We start from the raw sequence: 26,057 nt of genomic DNA on the forward strand, positions 1-26,057 counted from the left end.
CCTTTAAAGGTATTCGATTGTGTCATGGTGTGGTTAATGGTTGTTTGACAAAAAATTGAAAAAAATGTCAACCATCCTATAAAAAGAATGGCTAAGAAGCCCAAATAATTTCAGTTTGATTTAAAAAGAAAAGAAAAAAGTTTTATTCAACCATACAATGGCAAAGAAGCCTGAATTCTGTTTAGGTTGAAGATTATATTAATGTTCCATATGGAATGGCATAGAGAACTTCTAAAGAACTGCTCAGTTGTAGCACCATTGTTTTTTTGTTTTTTTTAAGAGTAAAAACAGAAAACATGTTAAATGTATATATCCGTCGTTTGTCATAAATCTTTTTGTTCCCCCAAATTATACAGAGAAAATCGGTAATGTGATTAATCATGATTAATCCATAGAAACCTGTGATTAATTTGATTAAAATGTTTAATCATTTCTCTGCCCTAGAATTTACCTTTTCGATTTCTAAAACGTTTCATTTCAATTCATTATAAAAAAAAAATCTTTTTCAATATCACTACGTAACGCCGGTATCTGTTACCGGTTTACACCGGACGCCGAAGTGCTGCGCCATTCTTAAGCATGCAGGCGCCTGGCTGTTCACACGGGACGCTCACTTCTCAGCGCCGGTCAGCCCGCGATTCTCCTTTTTCCCCTTGTTGTTGTATGTAACCCGTTCAATGTACTGGTTTTGGGGTAACTGATGATGGTCTTCATAGCCCCCCCTCACCCCTCTCTTTCTCTCTCTGTCTATCTGCTTGTGTGCTTGTAGTGGATGGGCAGAGGGGGGCATTTAATTATGTCATTGGGAAAATCTGGGAAAAAAAAACTCCAGGACAACAGAAGAGGAATACAAAGTATGGGATGCATATTTGATAATTTATATAATAAAATATGTAATTTATATTGTTTTAAATCATTTTTCAGTGTGTTTCCTTGTGCGAGCAAAAAAAAAAACTCTGGTAATGTTCAATGTTATTCACATCACATAGTTGATCGACATGTACAGCTGTGGCCAAACGTTTTGAGAATGATTCAAGTATTGGTTTTCACAAAGTGTGTTGCTTCAGTGTTTTTAGATATTTTTGTCAGATGTTACTATGGTATACTGAAGTCTAATTACAAGCATTTAATAAGTTTCAAAGGATTTTATTGACAATAACATTAAGTTTATGCGAAGAGTCAATATTTGCAGTGTTGACCCTTCTTTTTCAAGACCTCTGCAATTTGCTCTGGCATGCTGTCAATTAACGTCTGGGCCACATCCTAACTGATGGCAGCCCATTTTTGCATAATCAATGCATGGAGTTTGTGGGTTTTGTGTTTTTCCACCCGCCTCTTGAGGATTGACCACAAGTTTTGAATGGGATTAAGGTCTTGGGAATTTCCTAGCAATGGACCCAAAATTGTGATGTTTTGTTCCCCAAGCCACTTAGTTATCACTTTTGCCTTATGGCAAGGTGCTCCATCTTGCTGGCATTGTTCGTCACCAGACTGTTCTTGGATGGAGAGAAGTTGCTCTCAGAGGATGTTTTGATTCCATGATAGCCATTTTGTCATCTGCTATTACAATGAGAGATTGGCGGGAGTGACTATGTGTTGAAACGGTATCTGTCACATTATTGTAAAGCTAACAACTGAGTGAGGATGATTGACAAGATTTAAAACTTGTCACAATTACCTCATTCTTCAACAACTGATCATCCATGCCTCACCTTTATCCAGCACTTACCTTGCATATCTGAGTCCATACTGCCCTGGCTTGAGACAACACTCTGAACTCGACTCGGCCTGAGTTTGCCGCAGCCTGAGGAAGACAGTTGAACATTTGTCCAATTTTCTGTAAGCAGGATCACAAGCTGAAATATAAATATATACAGCCTCTGAGTCCTGCTCCTGCCTGTCCCAAGGAGAATGACAGCTCAAGTAAAAATCAGTACAGAGTCTTAAAATGTACAGCCCCGGCAACAGAGAAAAGCAGTACATCCTTTTTATATTTTGTTGCTTCATGAATGACTTTAAAATTTAAATGACAATGATCAATCATCACACTTAAAGAAAAGGTTATCTACAAACTCAAGTCTGAACTTAGTTTAACATCTTACATTTTTATATTCAGTCTAGCAACAGGCTTAAGTTTGATGCTGACGTAAATAAAGAGCTATGAGATATTTTTGTCCATAGCAATAATTTACAGACAGCCCATCTATACATCTCAGGAAATATATTACAAATGTGTTTTTTTTTTTTTTTAAAGTACATAGGTCTGTGATGCACCTGTTTACATTGTGTCTGTTGAACTTACTATGAGAGGCTGACTGCATGGACTCAGCCAAGTTGACACCTGATGGCATCTTGGGGGGTGAGGTCTGCTCTGTACAGAAAAAATCTTGGAGCTGGGGCGGACTGGGTGGCCCTCGGCCTCCAACCATACTAACCGAGCCCTGATAAGCGGTATGATCTTCTTCAAGGTTCAAGGCTTTGATTGGCTCACAAGCGTCAGCAGTTGTGTCACTGGGATTGTCAGTAGCAACACTGACAGTTTTAATGTCTTCACTCTGCATTGGAATAGAGGTCCAGAGAAAATAAATATTAACAAAGGACAATAAAGGACTTGACACACTAGGTAGTTGGTATTAATCAAAAGGGTCATTCAAAAAACACCAGAGTAAGACGCGGCTAAAGGGGTAGGGTGGTTTTCCTCTCACCAGAAGATTGGCGGTTTGATTCCAGTCTTCAAGAAACTGAAGACACAACATAATAAACAATATGCCAATCCTGTTGCCCAACAGTTTTTTTGGCTGGTCGTCGTGGCAGCTCAGCTGTTCTGTCCAGCCTTTTTAGTCTCTTTCTCTCATGAATTTTCTCCTGATGTGACCTCCCCTCTTTGGCAGCTCTGCTGCTGCCTCTTGAAGCCAGGGAGAGTTAATTGGCCAACTTACCTCAGCTGTGCCAATCAACCTTCCCTGGTTCAACTGGAAGTAGGGCTGCTCGATTATGGAAAAAATCGTAATCACAATTATTTTGGTAAATATCAAAATCACGATTATTCAAACGATTTTTTGCCCTTATTCTGAAGTCTATGCTTTATTCAATCAAATTTTATTTGTATAGCCCATATTCACAAATTACAATTTGTCTCATAAGGCTTTAACATGGTGTGACATCATCTGTCCTTGATCCCCAAAAAGAGTAAGGAAAAACTACTTAAAAAATCCTTGTACAGGGTAAAAATACGTAGAATCACTTCCAGGTGTAAACACCGGTGACGGCTGCTTGTCTTATTCCTCCGTGAAACCAGAATATCAGTGCCCGGTTATTCAAACCTTTAAAGATGGCAACCCTAACACTCTCTGACCGGCGCGGAGAAATGTGAGTCCAGTATGACCGGTCTGAACAGCCAGGCGGGAGCGCGCTTGAGAATAGTGGGGCACAGCCGCGACATGATGTGCTGGTGCTTTAACTTTTTCTACCCTTTTTGACAATCGAACAGGGCTGCCCTCCCTGCTTTTCCACTCGCGCTGTTTTTTTTAGCGCCGGTCACCACACACACAATTCACCTACTTCACTTTACGGCTGCTTGAGAGTGAGTGCCAGTCAGCTGAGCCACTGAATGCTTTAGGGGAAGGACTGAATGGCGCATCCACGTCTCTTTCGAAAAAATGCCAAATAATCGTTTCAACTCGATTATAGTAGTTTGTAGATCATTTGACCCCATAATCGAAATCACAATTAAATTTTGATTAATCGAGCAGCCCTAGGAAGTTCTCTGGGAAGCTACCTGCACAGTCTGGACCCTCTGTCGTTGTCCACAGTACCTCTGTTTTAAAAGGCAAACAGGGGAAGCAAGAAAAGTCATTACTTACACGACATCCAGTTAGCCAACTCTGTTTCTCATAACATGAGCTGTAGAAGCCTTGGGTGCATTGGCGGCTGGCCAATGTATGTTTTATTTTATTTTATTTAAAAATATCTAACATTAACTATGATAGCTTATATAAGTACCATTATGTGTATAAAAAAAAAATCACAATAACGTCTGTTGTGTAAAATATGAATAAATATGTTCATAGGAATTGTGTGGGAAATGAGTTTTCAGGGCTCATTTGGGATATCAACACCTTCTAAAAGAATGCCCGGTCAATCAGTGTCACTGTTTGAGGAGGAAATCAGACGGTACTAGTGACAATGATGGCCGTACGGTATTCCATCTCCATTCGGGAGGAGAACTTTGGTTGAAAAACTGCGAATTAAAGAAATTGGACCAGATCAACCTGATATTAAAATCAGCCAACAAGCCAGCAAATAAGGTCAAACGTACACCCAAGGATTATTTCATAACTGGTACAGCAGAAAGGCTTGGCTAGCAGAGATCACCTTTTAATAACAATAATAATTTATGGGAAGAGACTGTCTAATCACGTCAATGTTAATTATTTCTCACAATAGTTATTAACAATGATTTCCACAACAATGATGGTGCAACATTTATTTCCGTTAATCTGTTTCAACTTATTTGAAGTACTTTTGGTGACATTTATCACTACATACCTGCATCAGTCTGTACTTTAAAAAAAATAGAGAAAAAGATTCTTAAATTATAATCACTTTGTTAGAACGATGATAAAGCTCAACCAAAAAGAACAAATGCATATGACTGGGGTGTAATGTTTCTAAGTGTCTTCTTAATTTGTTGGGTCTCATACTGTCAGCTTCCAGAGTTTTCAGACCTAAAATACACACTGGTCTCTCCTTATGTCCTCCTTCATTCACTGTGAACCCAGGAGCATGACAGGCTTCATCATACTTTCTTTTCAACTTGGTTTTTGAACACTGTGTCTTGGTTGTCACTGACCGGTTGCTTCACGGGAACGAGCTTTGATCTCATGTGTGTGTCTCTGAGCGAGTGAGTGGGGGCGGGGCCCCAGGGCCTGTGTGTGTGGTGTCTGGAGACACACACACACAGATAATGTATTTTTCCGGCGGGCCGAGCTGGACCCCCTGGCAGACCGTATCCGGCCCACGGGGCCGTATGTAAAACACCCCTGTAATGGATGCTACGTCCACTGCTGTGCATACCATTTGAACCTCATAATTAAGCAGGCAACATCACACATCCACAGGATCAGAAAAGTTTGTCAGACCTCGCTGAATTTTCTGCGTTGTTCTCCCGGTCATTCAAGCGAACTGCAGTGCTTGATGAAGTGGTGCACACAGACTTCCCGGAACCTCCACAGTTGTGCTGTTAACACTGTGTATGAGCACAAGGAGACCATCTACTGTTTTTCCCAGACCATCAGGGACTCTGGTAGCTTTGATCCTCAAATTGTCAAAGAGGCTTGGGGCTCTGTGAGAATTCTTGGCCGCTCCTTGCGAGTCGAATCCTGACATTCCATTGGGTGATAGCCAACATAACCCCATGGCCCACTCGTCAAGGGGGCAGGTACCTCTCAGGTAATAAAAGGAGAAGCCCTCCTGAAATCTCAGCTTTTTCCCTGCGCTGAAGACTTCAACAAGACCTCTCTCCAGGTCTGTCCGAAAGATTTAGTTGCTAAAGGGGGCAACGACTCAGACGTTTGTTTCATTTCATTTTCATGTATTTTACCTTGAAAAGGCCGCGGCACAGGAAGTTCACTCGGCAGGCCAACACCTCACACAGAATTTGCCACGATCCCAAAATGGCTACAACACAGCTGTTTATCCCTGCAAAAGGACAAATTCTTTCCGTCGAAGAATAAAGACAAATTCTCTTCTTTTCGGCCCATCGCAACTCCCGTTGCCACCAACCGATCCAGCCTGAGACTTTACCGACCACAAGATCGGTACACAACGCCTGCTTGGGTACCGAGTGGTAAATTCACTGTAAAATTGTCTCTGGTGTGTTTTGAGAGCTTTTATGATCACCCTTGCATTTCTCTCTCTCTCTCTCTCTCTCTCTCTCTCTCTCTCTCTCTCTCTCTCTCTCTCTCTCTCTCTCTCTCTCTCTCTCTCTCTCTCTCTCTCTCTCTCTCTCTCTCTCTCTCTCTCTCTCTCTCTCTCTCTCTCTCTCTCTCTCTCTCTCTCTCTCTCTCTCTCTCTCTCTCTCTCTCTCTCTCTCTCTCATCTCCTAAACCTGCCGACACATGACCTACCGCCATTTTGAATTCGGCAAAACTATGTCACCACGTGACTGCGTCATTACGCAATGCCACTCCTCCTCCCCTCGAAATTAAAGTATCTCTATCTTGTGATTATTTGTGCATATGTATGTGAATACAGCTGGATTATGGTAGCCTGTGCTCGGACTTAAAACACTTCATTGCTCATTATACAATCAATAATATTAAATATTGAGATTAGTAATTGAACTTTTATAAACTGAGACTGATCCTTAGATTAACTGTCGGCCCCTGCTACCAGGGTGGTGCCCCGTTGTCAATAAATAATAATCACAGATTGTATTATTCTTAATTGATAATTGTATTGTTTTCATTAATTATTTAACTGTTCTTAAATGATAACCTTATAATTTCTAATAGATTATTTTATTATTCTTAATTGATAGTTTTATCGTATTAATATGTAATCGTATTTTATGATGATTAATAATTAGCCAACGACAAGTCTACTACTATTGCACAACATGTGTGATAGAGAACAGGTAACAAATTGTAGCACAGTGTGGATGTGACTTGTACTGTAACACGCTTTGAGTGGTCAATTACACTAACATTTGTTATATACAGTCCATTTAACATTTACCCCTTAAAAGAATTGCATCTTTAAAGGTCAGAGTATAATCAATACATTATCACAAAGCAAACACAATAGGTGTCGTAACTGAGGCAGATGTTTCATTTCACAACTAAATTGATCAATTGAACTCAATTGATCAAGCTGAGATTTATCAGAATCTGTCTCATTTAGCTCAGGAGATAACTAGATTTATCACATCATATGTTGCACTCAATGCATCACCGAAACAGCAGCTTACTTTAACAAATAACTGTTTTCAAAGACAAATAGTTTACTATTGACACAGAAAGAGTAAGAGTTAAATAGATGTTGTGTTGCAAAATAATGCTACCACAGCAAATCTAGTTACACAGGTCCAAAAAAGAACACAGCAAGATTCACAGGTTCGAAGAGAGGTAAACTTCTCAGTCAGCCAGAATTCGAGTAGGGACATGTGGAAACAGTTACCAGTAACTAATGGGAACGCTGTGCGGATGTAAGTTTGGTAAATGAGATCCTTAAACCAAAAGGAGTAAAGACAGACATCACTGTTAAAATCAAGATATCTGACCTCGCCGTCTGCCTCTGCTGCCAGAGCCTCTGCTTCACTCCCCAGCATCATGTCCTCCATCTGTGCTCCAGCACAGTGTGATAGTGGGTCTGCAGTTTTCTCTGAGAGCCTTCTGGTAGCATGGATCATCTGTGGATGAAGTCTGCTCAGGGATATGTAGTAGAAGTTGTCCTTTTGTCCATTCAGGACATAGCCAGAGAATGACATTCTATGGAACTCCTGCAGGATCAGACGTTATCCAATCATACATCACAATGTTAGACTTTTTCTGTATGTGTCAAAGCACTGATACAAACACAAAATATTCACACTCTGTGTGATTCTGTGTCAAAGATTGTTTTTTTAGGAAGGGGAAATAAGCCAACCTTTAGTCAGTGAATGCAGCATCAGTGTGGACTGTACATAAAATGATTACTGAAAAATTAAATGTCACACTCATCACTCAAGGTAATTGAACACCTTCAGATTTTTCACAGGTTGCAATGGTGTTTTCCATAACCATTTAACACATGTAGTTTCTGTGCACCCTTTGAATCTTTTATATTCATAGTTGACAATATGTTGGTTATTATCTTTCATTATAATGAATGAGAATTATATTTGGACATTTGGGTTTTTCTGTACACCATATATTATGTAATGAATTGTGACAATTAAGCTGTCTTTGTTTAAAATACATTTTAAAAATATATTTCCTGCTGTATCAAAAATATGCAGATAATCATGACCCCAAAAGTGTGGCATGAACCAAACTGAAGTTTTTTTGTTTTTTTTTCTTTGTCGGCCTCTTTTCTCTGTCGGACGGTGTGTGTGTGTGTGCGTGCGCTTGTGTGCGTGCATGCACTTGCCTCTTTGAATTTTTCCAGGGACTGCTCAGGCCCAAAGACAAACTGAAGTGGGACATCTTCACATTGACAGTGTGGTCGGCCACTGGAGCGCAAAACATGTTCCGCTACTTTCTGTAGTGTGGCTGAGCTGATGACCCGTGTGTGACGCAGAGCAGAAACAATCTCATCCTCCAGTAGCCATTGGATCTAAACAAATAAGATAAGTTCATCACTGCTCTGTGTTTACTGACAGAAAAATAATGGATGTCACTCTTTTCTTCCCTCCAAAAGCATAATACATTCTAGTAGCTCCTAAAGGCTGTGTTTTTTATATAATTAAATCCTGTGTGTAAGTTATCTCCTTGGTCATGAACAAAAACTAGGAATTACTGCATGTCAAATAGTTTGTGCCAAATTATAAGAAACTCCCTCAAGGTACTGAGATGTGGTGTTCATGAGTAAATGGTAAATGGCTTTGTATTTATATAGCGCTTTTCTAGTCTTTATGACCACTCAAAGCGCTTTACAGTACAGTTTTACACTCACCCAATCACAAACACATTCATACAGTGCATCTATTCGCAGCACTTTGATATTATATGGGGGAGCCATTTGGGGTAGCATCTTTGCCAAGGACATTTCGGAATGCAGATGGGTCAGACTGGGGATCGAACTGCCGACCTTCAGGTTGGAGGACGACCACTCTACCCCCTCAGCCACAGCCGCTCAATGAGTGAAAGACAAATAACCTTAAATCATAATGCCTGAAGCCATGGCTGTTGATCATTGTAAACTCGAGAACAACAGTGCAAGATAAGAGTGGACATTTAATATTTAAAAAAAATTATGTTTTTTGCGCATTGGTTATAATAATGTCTGAGCCATTGGAAATAGGCAGAGCCGGGATCCATTACAGTTTAGGTGTAACCTGAGCGGTAATTAATCTAAATTAATCGATGAGATCTATGCTGTGCTTGAGATCCTGTTAGCCAATCAGGTCGTTGTGGCGTTGAGGGGGCTGCGAGAGGGTCTTCACCTGCACCACAGAGGATCAGTCAGCACAGGTGAGAGCTGTTCAGGCTCTCAGGACACAATTAAGAACACACAAGTAATACCGATGGTATATCTGTGTGTGTGTGTGTGTGTGTGTGTGTGTGTGTTAAGGCTGCTTGATTAATCTAAATTTTATCGTGATTTAGATTATTGGGTCAAATGATCTGTAAACTACTATTTTGCATTTCTTTCGATGCCAAATAATCGCATGGGCAATTAAGTCCTTCCCCTAAGCATTCAGCGGCCCAGCTGACTGGGGAATGCGCGTGGAAAAGCAGGGAGGGCAGCCCTGTTTGATCGACAAAAAGGGTCGAAAAAGTTTGAGCAGCAGCACACCATGTAGCGGCCGCGCTGCGCACCACTATTCACAAGCGAGCTCCCGCCTGGCTGTTCACGGAGGAATACGACACGCAGCCGTCACCGGTGTTTACCTGAACCGCAAGATATTCACTTTATTGCGCACGCTCCAGTCATTTAAAGAATAAAGTATAGACTTCAGAATAAGGGCACAAATTAAAAACCTTTTGAATAATCGTGATTTCAATATTGTCCAAATATAATCGTGATTATGATTTTTCCCATAATCGAGCAGCCCTAGTGTGCCTGTGTGTGTGGTGATTGAATAATAAGTGCTTAAAAGCAAAGTTCTGTCTCTGGCTGTGTTAGGGAGAGCCCTGTGGTGTGGTCAACTGCCACAGTCGTTTATAAGAAAGTGGTTCCACAGTCAGTCAGTTTCGCTTAGTCAGTTGATTGAAATATCCATGTTAAGAAGAGCAGCGGATGATATCAATCAAGTTTGCTAAACAAACTTCCAATGCAGAATTGGCCAGGATTATTGACTGGAAATTAGTGAAACAAGATGAAACGAAGGAGAGTTAACCCATGAGTGATGATCCAAGTTATGATCAGTAATCATCATCCTGCCAGTGTGGTAGGATAATGAAGCTAAACTTTTCACCCACATTCCAATTTGCCTTGATCCACACATACACTTGGCCCAGCACTTACAAACACAACTCTGCATAAGAATATGTATTTGGTGTTGTTTATTATAAAATATTCTTTTGTGCATATTTTCAAATGAATTGTGGACAATGGTATTATTGAATATTAGCATTGGTGCACTGAATTGAAACTTAAACTGAAACTTAAATTTAACTTATAATCTATCATAATAAACAATAACAAAGTTCTGAAGGTCCATATTTGTTTATCCCACTAGGTAACATAATTCGCACACATGGTGTATCCTTCCTCTGTTATACTGACAACACACAGCTCTAGGCTCACTTGCCTCCCTTAGCTGAGTTGTTCACAGGAGTACATTGTGGATGTAAGAAACTGGATGTCTAAGTTTTTTCTTCAGTTAAACTAATCCAAAATAGAAATAGTTTTTCTTAGCTCTGGTAACACAAACAGTAAAATTCAGCCATCTACTGGCGACAGTCTACAAAAATTAAAAAGGTCCTAATTTTGCACTATTCTGTGGTTAAATTTGAGGTGTTCGTACCCCTGAGACGATAAATCAGTTTCAAGTCGGAAATAAAACTAATGCAATGTGTATTTGTGTATAATATTCGAGAATCATTAACACCATGAGGCTGTAATAACACAACAGAAAAACCATAACATGTCTACCTAACGTCCGTTAGCTTAGACACCTCTGGTGGACTTTTAGCCTTAAAATTTGGTGTAAATGACAAATCGTATGGAGTCGAATTTGAATGTCAGGGCTTGCTTGGATGACACCACAGGAATTGAACAAGTTCTTGCACTCATTTTATTTTGGAGAGACTGTAAAAGACAGATTATCAGTTCAGACTGGGCTATAATGTTTGTTGGAATAATGCCTTGCAGTGCACATTTTGATATATATAATATAAAAAGTTTTTTATATTATTTTCGATTAATTATATTAATCAGGTAATACAAAAATATGGTAAGATTAATGAACAAAAAATTCTAGATAGGTACAGCCCTACTCCTGATCCTCAAATGTGTACTAATAATAAAAGTTAGTACTAACATTATTGGACCTTTAAGGGTATATCTGGATGATACATTTTTGGAGCCCATCAGTCAGTGGAGGGGATTTGGTGGACAACACTCCTGCAATACAGAAATGTATGCCTGTTGCTTGAGGTGCTCAATGAAAGCAGTATCCACCAATTTGTTGTTGAATCCGGCATGTATTTATGGATGGCCACCAACATGGACAAAATTATTCTTGGCAGAAGGTTTTAAGGGGGATGTCTTATTTGGTCATTTTGGTTAAGGGAATGGCTCCCCTGTCTTCCCATCGAATCAACATCTTGGTAAAGATAATAGGGAAGGCTGTCCACTCCTGATTTTGTATTAATTATTTGAGTAAGACAGTGTTACTTCGTTTATAGCTCACACTAATGATATATAGCTGTTCTAGGTTTGTAGCCTCATAGTTCAATGCACTTATTGTAAGTTGCTTTGGATAAAAGCGTCAGATAAATTGAATCAAATGTTATGTAATACTGAGACTCACCTGATCCATTGTGGCCAGAATTGCTAACTTGTGAGCACCTGGGAGTTTGGATAAAGGATCACCAGAGACCCTGTTGGTAGAAAAACTGAAATTGAATTGACAGAATTAAACTAAATCTTCAAATTAGAGAGCATACAGCTCGCTATTGTCCTGTAGAACAAACTCACCTATCAATTTCAGAACCCCTGAGACTGTCCAAAACTACCATCAGCTCCTCATCAGAGCGATAAGAGGAGGGCTGTCCTGGTGAACGATTCAGGGACACACTGCTTTCTGAGGTGTACCTGCACTCACAGAAGAAATCTAACGTGATGTTTGCTGAGGAAGACATTTACAGCGTTGAGTCATATTCTAATTATTGCATATCTAAAGAAGTTTAGGTCCAGGGAGTGCAACGGTTATTGTACAAGATGAGATATTGCACAGACACAGGTGAAATCCTGCTTATTCAGACATTTAGTTTACTATGGCATAAAACAATTTGTCAGCCTTCAGTGATGTACACAATGCATTTTATACTTTTGTTCACTTGCAAGGAATATATACAGAGGAACTTTGGAGGGTGATTAAGAATCCAGATAAACCATTTATTAACTAGGTTAAAATCATAGCCTGTATAAAAAAATGGTCATTGTGTCCATGACGATACCTTGTCAGATCAGGCTAAGGAGCTAGGCTAGATGCTATCCTGTGTTTCTAACCAGCAAGCGCTGCAGTCTTGTTTTGTCTGGATAGTGCAGTCATTCAATTGAATGTAGTTACAGGTACAGTAATTTGCCCTGAGCCTATTGAACAATCTGAAGTAGTAATTGATTTGGTAGCATGATAATAATACTTATTCTTAAATGACTCAAGTCGTTTTAAATATCTAACTGATATTTTACATTGTGTAAGTTTAATGTATTTGTGTAAAGTTTAAATAACTTTAGTTAAGAGTTGTGTATTTGGTTGTCACTTGATTGTAATTTTAGTAAATGCTAATAAACGGTATGTGTAAATTGCATGTGATATGAAACTAAATAATAATCCCACATCGCTGTTGTAAACAATGCGCATAACTATATATTCTGACACTGATAGAAGTCGAGGAACCTGAAGTAGAGTGCTATCAAGAGCACTGTTAGAGATAGTCAACTTAAATGTTTCAGATGAGATGGACATTTTATATATTAATATATATATATGTTTATTTATTCTTTGAGTACAGTTCCTGCTGTGGCATGTGAGGCTTCCACCTGCTACACACAGCATAAACTATAAGTACCAGCATTTATAGCAAACTTTTCCTCATTATATGAAGCATTTATCACATACATACATACATACATACATACATATATATATATATATATATATGTATTTATCTATCTCCTCTTACAATCACAATGTGGATTGCAGTGATGGTGTGGTGCCCAAAGAGCTGCAGAGACCATGGCATGATTGACATTTGCGTCTATTGGTTTGGTGGTAGTATGCTTCACCCTCTTTACCTACTGCCTGCAAGGATGAACATGTCCTCAGCGTCCACTGTTGCAGCAGGGGATGGAGGAGGTCGATCAACATTAGGGGCAACTTGCACCCGTTTCACCTGCACTTCATGTTAACATCTCTAAACCAAATATGAACTGTAACTGCTTACAGTAAGTAGTATCACTGATAAGTGTCATGGATATTTTTTTTAGAACATGATACAGGAGCTATCGGTGCATCCGAACTGGGATATTGTGCCACCAAGCTATTCAGACAATAAGTTTAAACAGACAGGATAGACTATATTCATTAACTCCTGTCTGACAACTGCAGATCATTTGCTACATCTTTTGCCTTACCCACTTAGAGAACTTTTGTCTGTCCCAGATTACCCAAAGCATGCTGTCCCACATAATCAACCATGTTGGAAAAAGTGGGACAACAAAAAACTGAACTTAAAAAAACACATTTTAGACTACTCAATTGATATTTTGTTCCTTGATTACATTACAAACATAATTTGAAAACAATAAGCAGTGTCTAATTTGTGACATATTTATAAGCTTAACATTAATCTAGTCAGAATTCTACATAAGGACCTCATGTCATCCAATTCCAAGGGGGAGCTTATAATTGAAACTAGACCTGCCCATGATGTCATGTGATTTCAGACACATGATGTCCATAATAAAAGCAAGGGTTCTTATTTATTGTTATTACAATTAACATTGGTGTTGACAAGATGAGGATATCGACAGGATAAGTATTTGTAAACTTGTTTACCTTAACATGATTGTTTTTATTCCTATTCTTATTATTGTTATATTATATTTTGTATTATTGAAATTTCTCTCTCTATATATATATATGTATGTTTGTATATATATATACACACACAAAATGTATACAGAAAAAACTACACAGAATAATCCACATTAACAAACAGAGATCACACAAATTTAGTCGATTCTTTTTGGTGTGTGACTGACCTGTTGTGATGGAAATCAGCCATAACATCTATCTCCAGAGGTAATGTCAGGACAAAAATATCCAAAGTGACAGAGAGCTCATTCAAATCCACAGACTGTAAATCCTCAGCATTCTCCAGGCAGGAAATAATCTCACCTGCAACCGAACAACTAGAATCAGCATTACAATAAAAGCATTTGTCTCAGTGTGTCTCATAGTCATTTTATGATTGGTGTTATTTAACATGTTGCACCCCTATTCTCAAGAAGTGAGGAGACAACCAAGGCTGTACTCACCTAGGCAGGTAGGCAATGTCTGTATGGGCATAGAGCCATGGCAGCTTTTCATATTAACAGAACATGTAATATGAAGAAACAGTGGTGGCATGTCCAGCTGTGGACCCTCAGAATGGAGCAGATCTCCCTCCAGGATGCTGAAGGAGTCCTGGTCCTGATTGACTGTGTTGGAGTCTGAGAGGGACTGATCTTCACTCTCTCCGCAGGAGCTTGTTCCTGGATGAAGGTCATACTCCACCACCAAATCTGTGTCACTCTCTGTGGCAAAGCATCCTGGTATATTTTCTACACACACAATAAATTGGTCATTATCATATCACTATAACACAAGCAGATTTTGAAGATTTAAAATTCCCCAAAAAACAAAAACAAACGTTAGAAATAGAGTGAAGCAGAATAAACAATAAATGCAGATAGGACATGGGAGTGAGCTTTCTCTTTATCTACTTTTATGGCAAAATGAAAACTCATTAAATCAGCCACAGTGCCTTGTAATAACATACAAGGTCTGTGACCTCTGCTGGACATCCATCCAGCTATTAAAGATAAAGGGCAGATTAACAGTCATTAAACAAATTGTCATATAATCATGACCAAGTAAAAACATCTATATAAAGCTAATACACATAACAGTGAGAAATAATCTAAAAAGCAGTACAAGACTTTTACTGCTTTTTCACATGGTTTTAGCAGAACCGAGAATTTGTGATTAAACCGTTCAGCATCATGACTTTAGAAGAAGAACTATTCACAGCAATTTTGTTGCTATCTCAACTTCATTTGAGGAGCAAAGGGAAACAATAACATAACATTTGTGGACAGGGGACAGAAGCATTAAGTGATTAATTCAAAGATTTAGAATTATATTAGTCATTGAGAAAAATGTACTTCTTGAGTGAAAAGACAATTAGTAGCAGCACAGGAAATTAAATAGAAACGTCATATCCCATATTTTTCCCAAAGTTCAGGACAAGTAGGATGAACAAAAAAAATTAATCTCAGATAGATAAACAAATATGCTTGAAGCAACACCATCAAACAGGTTTGTTTCCGCTTAGGTGCGGTGATGACACAGAAGCCGGAAGAAGATTTAACACAATTGCAAGAGTAAAAGGAGGATTATGTATACACCTTTTGTCTTTACTCTCTTAATATCTTACACAGATTATACATGATTTATCATTATCATGTGAGAATATTTTGCATAATTTCTAACCAGGTGAAAAGATTATGGTTGTCATTCAAAAGCTTGACTTGATAAGAAATGAAATTGCCACAAAAATGTATGGAAACCTTAACGCAATTCAAGATGTCCAGATGGATGTGCGGGACTTCTCCGGTCACATGGATTAGGCAGAGAATCGTATTAGCGAGATGAGGACAGAGCTTACTCAGAGAAAGGAAAGACTGAAGCGCTGGTTAAACAAGTGGCTCTCCTCACAAAAAAGGTTGATGAGCTCAAAAACCGCTCGCCGAGATCCAACCTCAGGCTGGTCAACTTGCCCGAAAAAGTGGAAAATAATGAAATAGTTGCTTTCCTCGAGAAATGGCTACCTGAAGCAGTGGGACCTGCAGCCTTTCCTACACTACCTGTCATCAAGAGAGCACACAGACTCCCCGGTCGGACACAATGATCAAACATCCTCACGAGAGTCCTTATGACGCTTTCAAGATATACTCTGAGTAATGCTAGCAGCCAGAGCCAAGGGCAAGGTCTTTTGTGGAGGACAAGAAGCCATGTTCTCCCCGGACTTATCGGCGGAGCTGCACCGGCAGAGGAGGCGTTTAGATAGGGTAAAGCAACGACTGAGATCCCTGAACAATCGCTATGGAAAAGTGTACCCAGTCAAGCTTCGTCTGACGATCAAATGGCAAACATGTGAGTGTGAATCCCCAGCAGACACTGAGAACTTTGTTCAGGGCTGCAATGCACAGAAGACGCACTGACGAGCTAAAATGGAACCATGGAGATTTTCATTAATGAAAATCGCCCTTTATTATTATGTTACCTTTTCTCACGAGGGCTGATATTTTTCATTTAACAGAGAGGTAGACGAGCTCCTCTATGCTAACACTGTGAGAGAGGATACTTTGTTTACTTCATAAATGTTCGGCCAAAAATGTAACTATTTTGTTTTACTTTTATTTTTCCCAGGAGACACAGAAGTCTTGTTTTGTTGGTGTTTATTTTAGCACACCGACGGCTTGGTTTGGTGCAACTGCTCCTTGCTTGCACTGGATCAGTTTATGCACTTAACCACATCCCAAGGTAAGGGGGAGGGGGGAGGGTACCTGAGGCTGTCTTGTTCGGGATGACGGATATGGCAGAATTCTTTATTTTTCATGTATGTCTGTGTTTTTTTATAATAGAACTTTGTACAATGGCACACTGTAAATCACATAACCAAGTAACAGGTTTGTTACAATATAGAGCAGACAATATCTGATCAATCTGGTTATCATTAGTTTAAGTACTACAAATAAAAATCTTAAATTCACTTCTTGGAATGTAAGGGGGGATGGTTAAAATGACTAAGTTGAAACAGGTTATCACTAGGCTTAAGCAGCTTGAGTAATCTATTAATTTTAACCAAGAGATTAATTTACTTAGGGAGTACTTACAGAAGGTTCGAAGGAGATGGCCAGGCCAGGTACTGGCATCATGTTTCTCCTCTCAGACTAGTGGGGTTATGGTGTTAATTCACAAGTCGGTGCCATTTCAAGTAAATAATACCATCTTTGACACAGCTGGTAGATATTTTGTGGTACAGGGCACTCTTTTGAGAGAAGACATCAATTTGATTAATATCTATGGACCAAATGATGACAATCTCTCACCTTTTGAGAATTTATTTTTACTGATTGCCTCCCTTTCAGGTAAAGTATTGATGACAGGCGATTTTAACTGCACGCTTGACCCAAGGCTTGATCGTTCATCTGGGTTGGACACCTCGCATCTCAAAATAGAAAGAAAATAAAACAGTTCATAAAAGATCTGAACCTCTTTGACCCATGGAGGATTCAAAATCCCAAAAAAACAGAATACTCCTGTTTTTCCTCATCATTTAAAACCTACTCTCGTATGAATTATTTTTTAATCTCTACCTCTCTACTACCCAATATAACTAACTGCATATATGATATCATTGTTCTATCAGATCATTCGCCCACTTCACTATTTTATAATGATTCACAATTATACACAGGTTCCTCTAGTTGGCGCTTACACCGTAAATAGTTACAGGATTCTGATTTCATAAAATTCATGGGGGAACACATAGATATTTACTTAGCTAGAAATACAAACTTCTGCTGTCATCAGCTGGGAGGCCTTTAAAGCATATAACAGAGGGCAAATGATTAGTTTCACTAGTTCCAAATTTAACAAATTCAGTTAATTGGACTCAAAAGTCAGAGAATTGGAGAGAGGGAGTAGCATTGATAATTTGGCAGAAACTGAACAATAATTATTTCCCTGAATATGAGGTGCTCTCCACACTAAAAGCTGAGAAGAGTCTAATAAGGCTTAAACAAACTTTTTACAACCAGGGTGGAAAACCCAGGAAAGTGTTGGCCTAGCAAATTCAAAAACTTAACTCCGATAGAGCAATAAATGCAATTAGGAATGAACAGGGGGCAATAACTAGAGGTCCTTTGATATTAACAATACTTTTGTCTCCTTATATAAGACCCTCTATCAGTCGTAATATCCAATAAAATCAGGAAATCTGTATAGATTCCTAGATAAGGTAGACATTCCCTGTATCACTTAAGATACAACAATTGAGCTGGATAGAGATCTCAATTATAGACAATGTTTCTTAACATGACAGACAGTAAGGTGTCAGGGTCCGATGGGCTCCCAATAGACATTTACTAAAATGTAATAGCCCCGTTGTTATATATGTATGCAGAATCCTTTAAACACGGTTACCTTCCCCCTTCGCTACAAAGTGCATTGATCACGCTTATTCCAAAGCCAGGTAAACCGCCAACAGAATGTGGCTCCCACAGACCAATCTCACTTCTGAACTCTGACACAAAGGTCATTGCTTAAGCCTTGGCTATGAGACTTTAGACCGCCCTACCAACCATGATACACACAGACCAAAATTACTTTGTTAAAAATCGTCACGGGTTCCACAATATGAGGAGAGTTCTCAACATAGTTCATGTATGGGAGGGGACCCCTGACACTGCCATCTTGTCTCTCGAGGTGGAGAAGTCTGTAGTAGTATCTACAAATAATTATATTTCACAATCGTTTAAGCTCTTTGGAGGCACGAGACAAGGCTCACCAATTTCACCTTTACTTTTTGTAATAGCCATGGAACTGTTGGCAATAGCAATAAGATCACACCCTTCAATTTGTGGTATTAAGACAGGAGAACTGGAACATCATATAACATTGTATGCAGATGATACCATTGTATTTTTATCAGATCTTGTTAAATCAATACCATCCCTCTTAAAGTTAATAGGTGAACAAAGATAAATATTCTATTATGTTTCTTAATGAACAAGAGAGAACAAATCCAACGGTATCCCACCAATTTGTAAATGCTATAGACGGTTTTGAATATCTGGGTATTAGATAAAACACCAAAGATAAACACCCTTATTGCAATTAATTATGAGCCCATGTTAGCTAACCTGACAGAAGAGGTCCAAGATGGACAACATTGTCTCGGTCTATACTGGGAAGAATAAATATAATTAAAATGAATATATCCCCTAAATTTGTATAAATGTTTCAATCAATCCCATTAGCTCCTCCACCTTCATTTTTTCTAAAGTAGGAAAGCTGCTTTTAAACAACAGGAAGCCAAGACTCATATCATATTTGCCTTATGATAGGGGAGGTTTACAACTACCAAATTTCCAATGGTACTACTGGTCAAGCATGCAGCTGCTTGGCTGTTCCCACTGGACACGCATTTCTCCGCGCCGGTCAGCCCACGATTCTCCGCTTGTTTTTTATGAAACTCGTTCAATTTAGGGGTTCGGGGATAAATGACGATGGTCCTCTTGTTTCAGCAAAGGGCTTGTTACTCAATTATACAACATTATGGTGGAAAACCATAAAGACAAATCTGAAAGTAAGAGACAGCAGTGGATAGGGGACCTACAAGAAGACATTTTACTGGAAGATCTGGGTATAATATGTTCAGGTACATACACAAACCATTAACACACGACCGAGATTAACACAATATAATTGGATAATGAGAACGTACATCACCCCTGTGAAGTTAAAGAAATTTGATCCTTATATTCCTGACCGATGCTATAAGTGCAATATTCATCAAGGTACTTTATATCACTTTTTGTGGGAATGTGTGGAGTTTCAAAGACTTTGGATTTCGGTGATACCATTAATCTATCAATTTACCTAAAAACTTAACATCGAGTCTGGCTATTGAGAAATGAACATATATAGCTAGGAAGAAAGCTTTTAAATTGTACAGTATCTGGGAGATGTTTTTGGACTTTGTTAAAATGGTGACATTGAAGAGGCATTGTTTAAACCAAAGTATATTCATTGTAATTTTTGAATTTATGTTTTAATTATAACCTAGCCATTTATGTGATGTTTGTTTTATTTATTGTTATTTGTATATACTGCCTTATGTTCAGTTTGGGGGGGGGGGGGTTCAGGTATGTATTTGATTTAAATGTATAAAACCTATAAATATATGTTACAACAAAAAAAAGCTGTGCATAAACAGGAAGATCTTTGTTTATGTTACAAATTTGTATTTCTTGTCTGCGATTTGTTTTTTGACATCAACTTTGATTTTCTGATTTGTGCCATGGTCCTAACCTCAGGGGACATTCACCGCCTCAGTTACTGAAGCCCCTTCTTTTTTAAACATCGTCACTCCTAAGTACAGACTAGAGAAAAGTTTGCATTTTATTTCAGTTTCTGCTTTAGTGGAATTCTTCTGTATTTAACTTCTGGGGCCATCTCTTATAACTTCAAATTCTCTGTTCAGCACACCGCTTTCATCATGATACACCAAACAGAGTCCTTATATGGAGAAATAATGGCTTGGTAGTATGCTAATTGCAAAGAGCGGTCAATATAGAATGATTCTGGTTCAGAAACATACACAAGTTAGGGGATTAAAATTGGCTGGTGCACACGTTTCATGACTCCGGATGCATTTCTGTGCACGCACTTATTATGTCCGCAGGGTAAGGACATTTCTGCGCCCTTATTACTGAATGAAGCCCATGGTGAATGTGCTTCAATATTTTACCTGCCTGTGTTTACACTGAATTAATAAAGATTACTGAAAGATGTACACAAAATAATGCATTCAAAATCTTGGAATTCTATTGTCCTTAAAAAAGCACAGTACTGTACAAGCTGACTTTTCTTACCAGTTAGAATAATTCGAATAAACCACGCTGTTGATTCCGATGCAATGCCAATGGGTGATTTCAGGTTTGAAGTTCAGAAATCCTAATGAAACGTATTTTTTTAATAATCCTCACCTTCCTCTGTAGCCAGTTCAGCATCTGACACCAACTCCTCAGCGGGTCTACTCTCTATCTCATCATCTTCTGAGTCCTCCTGAGAAGACAATTGATCAAATCAAATGAGAAGCAACATTCACATGGGGAAATGACAGCGGTTTCTCCTTCCATACCAAAGCTGATGTGATTTTGATAGATTTCAAATAAACATTCATCAAGATTTTCATCAAGGTACATAATGTAATGTAAATCCAAAATATGTTTTTAATATATAATATCTGACTCTTTTTCATCATCAGATATAAAAAGAAACTATAGCAAGGCAAAGTCACTCTGGCCAACACAAAACATCATTGGAAATTGCAAATGCAATCTATCAACTCACCTCTTTCTTTGATGAAGGTGGGCAGTAGAAGAAGTAGTGTGGATTGGATGGCACAGTTTTGAAATACCGAGACACAATCTCCATGAATTTATCCTGTCAAATTATTTATTTCACATTTGAATATCTGTTTGACATTGTCATTTGAAAAAATGAACTAACTCACAACTGAGTCTACAACAAAAAATAATGACAATGTGAAAATGTCCATTGGATTGGAGACTGCAGACAATACCTGTATTATTTTGTGAAGATCAGGATAGACTTCACACTTGGGCTGTGTCTGAAGCAGTGTCAGTGGGAACTCTGGGATCTTTGTAGTCTTGGATTCATGCATAATCAATGGAGATGGACCAGAAACCTTCCCGACACAATCAGCTCCACTGGAAACCATCATTTCAACATTCCTGCAAAGGTTTACAGTTATTCTTGAGGGTTTTGTGTTCATTCAGGTAGTTGGTTCTCCACCAAAAACCCAAGACAAACTACAAATACCGCACTGTGGTTGTAATCTCTTTGCCAATTAGTGCTTTTTCGGTCTACAGAATCTGTGAGGGTCTTCAAAAAATTTCAGGCCAAGGACCCCCAAACTGATGGAGCTGGAGCAGTTACCCCCTACTTTATAGATTGCATAAAATTATGTTTTATATTAAACTGTGCCTAGTGCCATGTATATACATAGCTACCCTGTTATTGTGCATTCAATACTAAGCTATTCAAATAATACACAGGTATTCATGTTTTTAATATTGTGTTTTGCTGAATGTGTGCATTGCTGATTGAGAGATTATGTCTTCTGTCTCCATAATATGCTGGATTCATGTCAATATGTATTTAAGGACATTTAAAGTTGTGGAAAAAAATTGGTTTGACGAAAAGAAAATTCCAACCAACCAAAAATGTTACGACCCCCCTGCATTACCTCTGCAAACCCCCTAGGGGTCATGGACCCCCTGTTGAAGACCTCTATGTTAATCCATGAGTCCCTTTAACTTTGTGCACCAAGATCAAATCAGTTAATCTGTCTGTCCAAGGCCCTGTAAACACCTGGTATTAAACATGTGGTTTTTGTGATCCTATCTCAAGTGGACAGCTCTAAGAACAGGTGTGAACGCACTCATATCGGTATAGTAAGAGTATATAGTTTGTAACATGGGACCTGGCTTCTTTATTTCATGATTTGGAGATATCCGTCTGTCCTTTTCAATATCTGCTCTACTTGTGTGCATTTTCTCATTTGTTCAGCCATGGTGTGCTGATTTTTTCAGGTGCTATGGACTTCACTAATGCTTGATCTGTATAGTTAAAGTTGTATAATAGTCCCTCTGTAGTCGTTTTTCTGTTATTGTGGTGAAGGTTTTGTGAAATCTGTAGAGATAAAGATGCGTGAATATACATGTGCAGGCACTGTTGGAGCAGGAGGGGAAAGGACAGTCTTAAACAAAATATTTTTGTGGTCAGACACATGAGGCACTGATAAAGACTGAAGACTGCACAATGACCATAAAATATGCAGTGTGGGACCAGATGGGCAGCAAATACGTATGTTAAAATCACCTAAAATCAGTTTATTTCGGGTCTGTATATTAGTTTGTGGGCGAAAATGATGCTTGCGGCAGCAGGAGCTGGTAACAGTGTAAATCTGATAGGTGAGATATCACATCTTCCTACAAAGAATATGATTATAAGCTGGGAAGTCACCTAGTCAGATACAAGAAAGAAGCTTAGACTTGGTAAATGTTGAGTTAAGATGTAGCTAGCCACATGATGGGATCCGATAATGAGAGCTGACATCCTTCTACAAGAATTGTGTTTATAAGTTATCATGTTGCCTGTTCAAATACAATGAAGAAGCAAAAACTTGGTTAAAGGGGATATATTATAAAAAATTCACTTTTGCAATGCTTCTCACTCATCACACATCGTCATCCGCTTATCCGGGGTCGGGTCGCGGGGGGAGCAGCTCAAGCAGGGGGCCCCAGACTTCCCTTTCCCGGGCCACACTGACCAGCTCTGACGGGGGGATCCCGAGGCGTTCCCAGGCCAGTGTTGAGATATAATCTCTCCACCTAGTCCTGGGTCTTCCCCGAGGTCTCCTCCCCACTGGACGTGCCTGAAAAACCTCCCAAGGGAGGCGCCCAGTGGGCATCCTTACCAGATGCCTGAACCACCTCAGCTGACTCCTTTCTAAGTAAAGGAGCAGCGGCTCTAATCCGAGTTCCTCACGGATGACTGAGCTTCTCACCCTATCCCTAAGGGAGACGCCAGCCACCCTTCTGAGAAAACTCATCTCGGCCACTTGTACCCGCGATCTCGTCCTTTCGGTCATCACCCAGCCCTCATGACCATAGGTGAGGATAGGTGAGGATAGGAACGAAAATCAACCGGTGGATCGAGAGCTTTGCCTTGCGGCTCAGCTCTCTTTTCGTTACAACGGTGCGGTAAAGCGAACGCAATACCGCCCCCGCTGCTCAGATTCTGCGGCCAATCTCACGCTCCATAGTACCCTCACTCGTGAACAAGACCCCGAGGTACTTGAACTCCTTCACTTGGGCTAAAGACTCATTTCCTACCCGGAGTAAGCAACCCATCGGTTTCCTGCTAAGAGTCATGGCCTCAGATTTAGCGGTGCTGATCCTCATCCCAGCCGCTTCACACTCGGCCGCCAGCCGATCCAGTGAGTGCTGAAGGTCACAAGCCGATGATCCAATGAGGACCACATCATCCGCAAAAAGCAGTGACGACATCCTCAGACCACCGAACTGCAACCCCTCCCCACCACGACTACGCCTCGATATCCTGTCCATGTATATCACAAACAGGATTGGTGACAAGGCGCAGCCCTGGCGGAGACCAGCACCCACTGAAAACGAAACTGACTGGCTGCCGAGGACCCGAACACAAATCTCGCTTTGGGAGTACAGAGATTGGATGGCCCTGAGGAGAGACCCCCTTACCCCATACTCCCGTCGCACCTCCCACAGTTTCTCCCGGGCGACCTGGTCATACGCCTTCTCCAGATCCACAAAACACAAGTGTACCGGATGGGCATACTCCCAGGCCCCCTCCAGGATCCTTGCGAGAGTGAAGAGCTGGTCCGTAGTTCCACGTCCGGGGCGAAAACCGCATTGTTCCTCTTCAATCTGAGGTTCGACGATCGGCCGAAACCTCCTTTCCAGCACCTTGGTGTAGACTTTACCAGGGAGGCTGAGAAGTGTGATACCCCGGTAATTGGTACACACTCTCTGGTCCCCCTTTTTGAACAGGGGAACCACCACCCCGGTTTGCCACTCCTTTGGCACTGTACCCGACTCCCACGCGATGTTGAATAGGCGTGTCAACCATGACAGCCCCTCAACACCCAGAGCCTTTAGCATTTCTGTCTGGATCTCATCTCTCCCTGGGGCTTTGCCACTGCGGAGATGTTTGACTACCTCAGTGACCTCCACCAGGGAAATTGACGACGAAACACCATCAACCTCGAGCTCTGCCTCCAACATAGAGGGCGTGTTATTCGGATTCAGGAGTTCCTCAAAGTGTTCCTTCCAACGTCCGACAACCTCCTCAGTTGAGGTCAACAGAGTCCCATCCTTACTGTACACAGCTTGGATGGTTCCCCGTTTCCCCCTCCTGAGGTGCCGGATAGTCTTCCAGAAACACTTTGGTGCCGACCGAAAGTCCTTCTCCATGGCCTCTCCGAACTTCTCCCACACCCGCTGCTTAGCCTCCGACACGGCAGCAGCTGCAGCCCTTCGGGCCTGTCGGTACCCTGCTACCGAGCCCGGAGTCCTCCAGGATATCATATCCCGGAAGGCCTCCTTCTTCAATCTGACGGCTTCCCTGACCACCGGTGTCCACCACGGTGTCCGAGGGTTACTGCCCCTTGAGGAGCCTAAGACCCTGAGGCCACAGCTAGCCACCGCAGCTTCAGCAATGGAGGCTTTGAACACCGCCCACTCTGGCTCAATGCCCCCAACCTCCACAGGAATGCCAGAAAAACCCCGCCGGAGGTGTGAGTTGAAGATACCTAGGACGGGGCCTCCTCCAGACGTTCCCAGTTCACCCGCACTACTCGTTTGGGCTTACCAGGTCTATCCGGAAATTTCCCCCATTCCCTGATCCAACTCACAACCAGATGGTGGTCGGTTGACAGTTCCGCCCCTCTCTTTACCCGAGTGTCCAGATGACACAATCACAAAATCGATCATTGATCTTCGGCCTAGGGTACTCTGGTTCCAGGTACACTTATGAGCACCCTTATGTTCGAACATGGTGTTTGTTATGGATAATCCATGACTAGCACAGAAGTCCAATAACAAACGACCGCTCGGGTTTAGATCAGGGAGGCCGTTCCTCTCCGCCACGCCTCTCCAGGTGTCTCCATTGTTGCCCACGTGGGCGTTGAAGTCACCCAGCAGAACTACGGAGTCCCCTACTGGAGCCCCATTGAGGACTCCATTCAGGGTCTCCAAGAAGGCTGAGTACTCTGAGCTGCTGTTTGGTGCATACGCACAAACAACAGTCAGAGTTTTCCCCCCTACAACCCTTAGGCGCAGGGAGGCGACCCTCTCGTCTACCGGGGTAAACTCCAACACCGCGGCGCTCAGCCGGGGATTTATGAGTATCCCCACACCCGCCCGGCCCCTCACGCCCTCGGCAACTCCGGAGAAGAATAGAGTCCAACCCTTATCCAGGAGTACGGTACCAGAGCTGAGACTGTGCGTGGAGGTAAGCCCCACCAGATCTAACTGATAGCGCTCCACCTCCCTCACAAGCT

General features: G+C 40.7%; 1 protein-coding gene across 6 annotated transcripts in view; it reads right to left on the minus strand.

The window, feature by feature from the left end:
* Positions 1-26,057, minus strand: part of szt2 (SZT2 subunit of KICSTOR complex) — a 172,220-nt gene that overhangs the window by 77,036 nt on the left and 69,127 nt on the right. For 4 of the 6 annotated variants that reach the window (XM_062396265.1, XM_062396267.1, XM_062396264.1 and 1 more), the window contains 11 exons: positions 21,516-21,687; positions 21,284-21,376; positions 20,917-20,995; positions 14,416-14,700; positions 14,140-14,275; positions 11,848-11,964; positions 11,681-11,765; positions 8,131-8,316; positions 7,283-7,501; positions 2,303-2,555; positions 1,730-1,804 (listed from right to left, as the gene is read on the minus strand). In XM_062396265.1, the coding sequence (XP_062252249.1) occupies positions 1,730-1,804; positions 2,303-2,555; positions 7,283-7,501; positions 8,131-8,316; positions 11,681-11,765; positions 11,848-11,964; positions 14,140-14,275; positions 14,416-14,700; positions 20,917-20,995; positions 21,284-21,376; positions 21,516-21,687 (1,700 nt within the window). The remainder of the gene's footprint in view (positions 1-1,729; positions 1,805-2,302; positions 2,556-7,282; positions 7,502-8,130; positions 8,317-11,680; positions 11,766-11,847; positions 11,965-14,139; positions 14,276-14,415; positions 14,701-20,916; positions 20,996-21,283; positions 21,377-21,515; positions 21,688-26,057) is intronic. The other 2 variants (XM_062396270.1, XM_062396266.1) reach the window with 1 other exon arrangement.

The sequence above is a fragment of the Platichthys flesus genome, chromosome 9 (assembly GCF_949316205.1).
Source record: "Platichthys flesus chromosome 9, fPlaFle2.1, whole genome shotgun sequence".
NCBI classification, from domain to species: domain Eukaryota; kingdom Metazoa; phylum Chordata; class Actinopteri; order Pleuronectiformes; family Pleuronectidae; genus Platichthys; species Platichthys flesus.